At 49.4% G+C, this 1595-nt stretch overlaps 1 protein-coding gene across 1 annotated transcript in view; it reads left to right on the top strand.

Moving 5' to 3' along the window:
* Positions 1 to 1595, top strand: part of HDC (histidine decarboxylase) — a 23579-nt gene that overhangs the window by 5875 nt on the left and 16109 nt on the right. The window contains exon 2 of the mRNA XM_013006372.3: positions 1112 to 1225. Within this exon, the coding sequence (XP_012861826.3) occupies positions 1112 to 1225 (114 nt within the window). The remainder of the gene's footprint in view (positions 1 to 1111; positions 1226 to 1595) is intronic.

Genomic DNA, 1595 nt, shown 5'->3' with positions numbered 1-1595 from the left:
TCCTCCCCTCCCTCCCTCCCTTCCTTCCAAGTGGCCCTTGTAACTATCAAGCTGCTTTTTGTCACTTTGCATTTATCATTTCATCAGAATGCCATTTCCAGACAACACAACATGTGGCCTTTTGTGTCTGACTTTTTTCACTTTAGTATAATGTTTTTGAGGCTCATTTATGTTGTAGCATGTAAACCACTCCCTCCTAGGCGCACCCCTTTTTAAAAACTTCATTTCTTTTTGTGGCTGAATAATTGGTAGGCTTTTCTGTGCAGGAAACCTGGCCTGGATCCTCGGTCAATGTACCTCCCATGCCACCGCCACTTGTCTGTCAGGAGAGCTTCCAGACTCAGACCGACTAGGAAGAATGGTCTAGCAATGTCCGTCTGGAAATCTACTATTGGAAACTCTATGGGTCACAGCGGTCTGATCTGCAGCTGATCCCAGGGCTGGTGGAGAACCGGGCAGCATTTCCATTGGTCGTGCATGGGGTTACGACGACTTAGAGGCTGTTTAAGGTCACTAACGACCACCCTGCAATATTCTATTGCATCTAGTTTTTTAATGTGGGCTCAGGGGTATCCAGGAGGGTAGCCCACTTCTTTCCTTTCTGGGTCACCAATGGGAAACTAAGGGAGATTTGAGCCCATTCACCCTGACCCTTCCCAGGACCTGGGTGCTGAAGAACTCAGTGCTTAAAACAAACAAACAAACAAACAAACAAACAAACAAACAAACAAGAAAGTAAAGGATGGTTTTCTTTTTCTTGTTCTTCAAGAAATTGGCTGAGAGGAGCAACCTGTGCTTGAGGTCCCTAATCTCCTCTTCCTCTTGTGCCTGGGTGTGGGCGGCGTGGGGGGCTAGCATCAGAGACAATGCGAATGCTGCTGAGAGTCCCACGGTCCGGAAGATTTCGGCAACGTTCAGTTTGCACTTTCCCTTCAGGTCTTTGCGTAGGTGCCAGTTACTGATGATGAAGTAGCTTAGAATATCAGAAACGTGGGTGGCGAGAATACCAATGAGTGTGTGTGTGATTTTTATAGAGTTGTGCCACTTGCTGGGGGAGGGTCTCTGGAGCAGGAACCCCTCCCAGTGCTGACTGTGCCTGCTTTGCCCCCAGGTGGTACACTGGCAGAGTCCCCACATGCACGCCTACTTCCCAGCCCTCACCTCTTGGCCGTCCCTGCTGGGAGACATGCTGGCCGATGCCATCAACTGCTTGGGGTTCACCTGGGTGAGTAGCAATGACCGTAACCAGGGCAGTGGGGGGCCTAACAAGAGTTGACACCCTGGGGCAGACAGGTTTTGTCCAAGTCTTTGAACAGGGCTCCAAGGTAAATGTGAATCATGGCTGCGTGCTGGAGTTCACGCTTTAGGTAAATGATCTCAACTCATCTCTTCAACTCTACAGAATTCAGAGTATGGGCCCCATTTTTCAGGTGAGGAGAGTGAGGTTTTAGTAATTTTTCCCCCTCAAGGTTGTACTGGTCCTAAGCACCGAGATGAGGTCTGTCTATTGTCAAAGGCTGGGGCTCTCACCAGTGCATTTTCATTTCTGGTGGGTCCCAACCCCCCCGTATCTTGCCTTTGATGGAGTAAGGCTG

This window comes from Echinops telfairi, unplaced genomic scaffold, assembly GCF_000313985.2.
Source record: "Echinops telfairi isolate 266 unplaced genomic scaffold, ASM31398v2 ScPeMD7_8;HRSCAF=38, whole genome shotgun sequence".
In the NCBI taxonomy this organism is placed as follows: domain Eukaryota; kingdom Metazoa; phylum Chordata; class Mammalia; order Afrosoricida; family Tenrecidae; genus Echinops; species Echinops telfairi.
The sequence above is the reverse complement of the archived record's forward strand: the minus strand, read 5'-3'. Positions and strand labels throughout refer to the sequence as shown.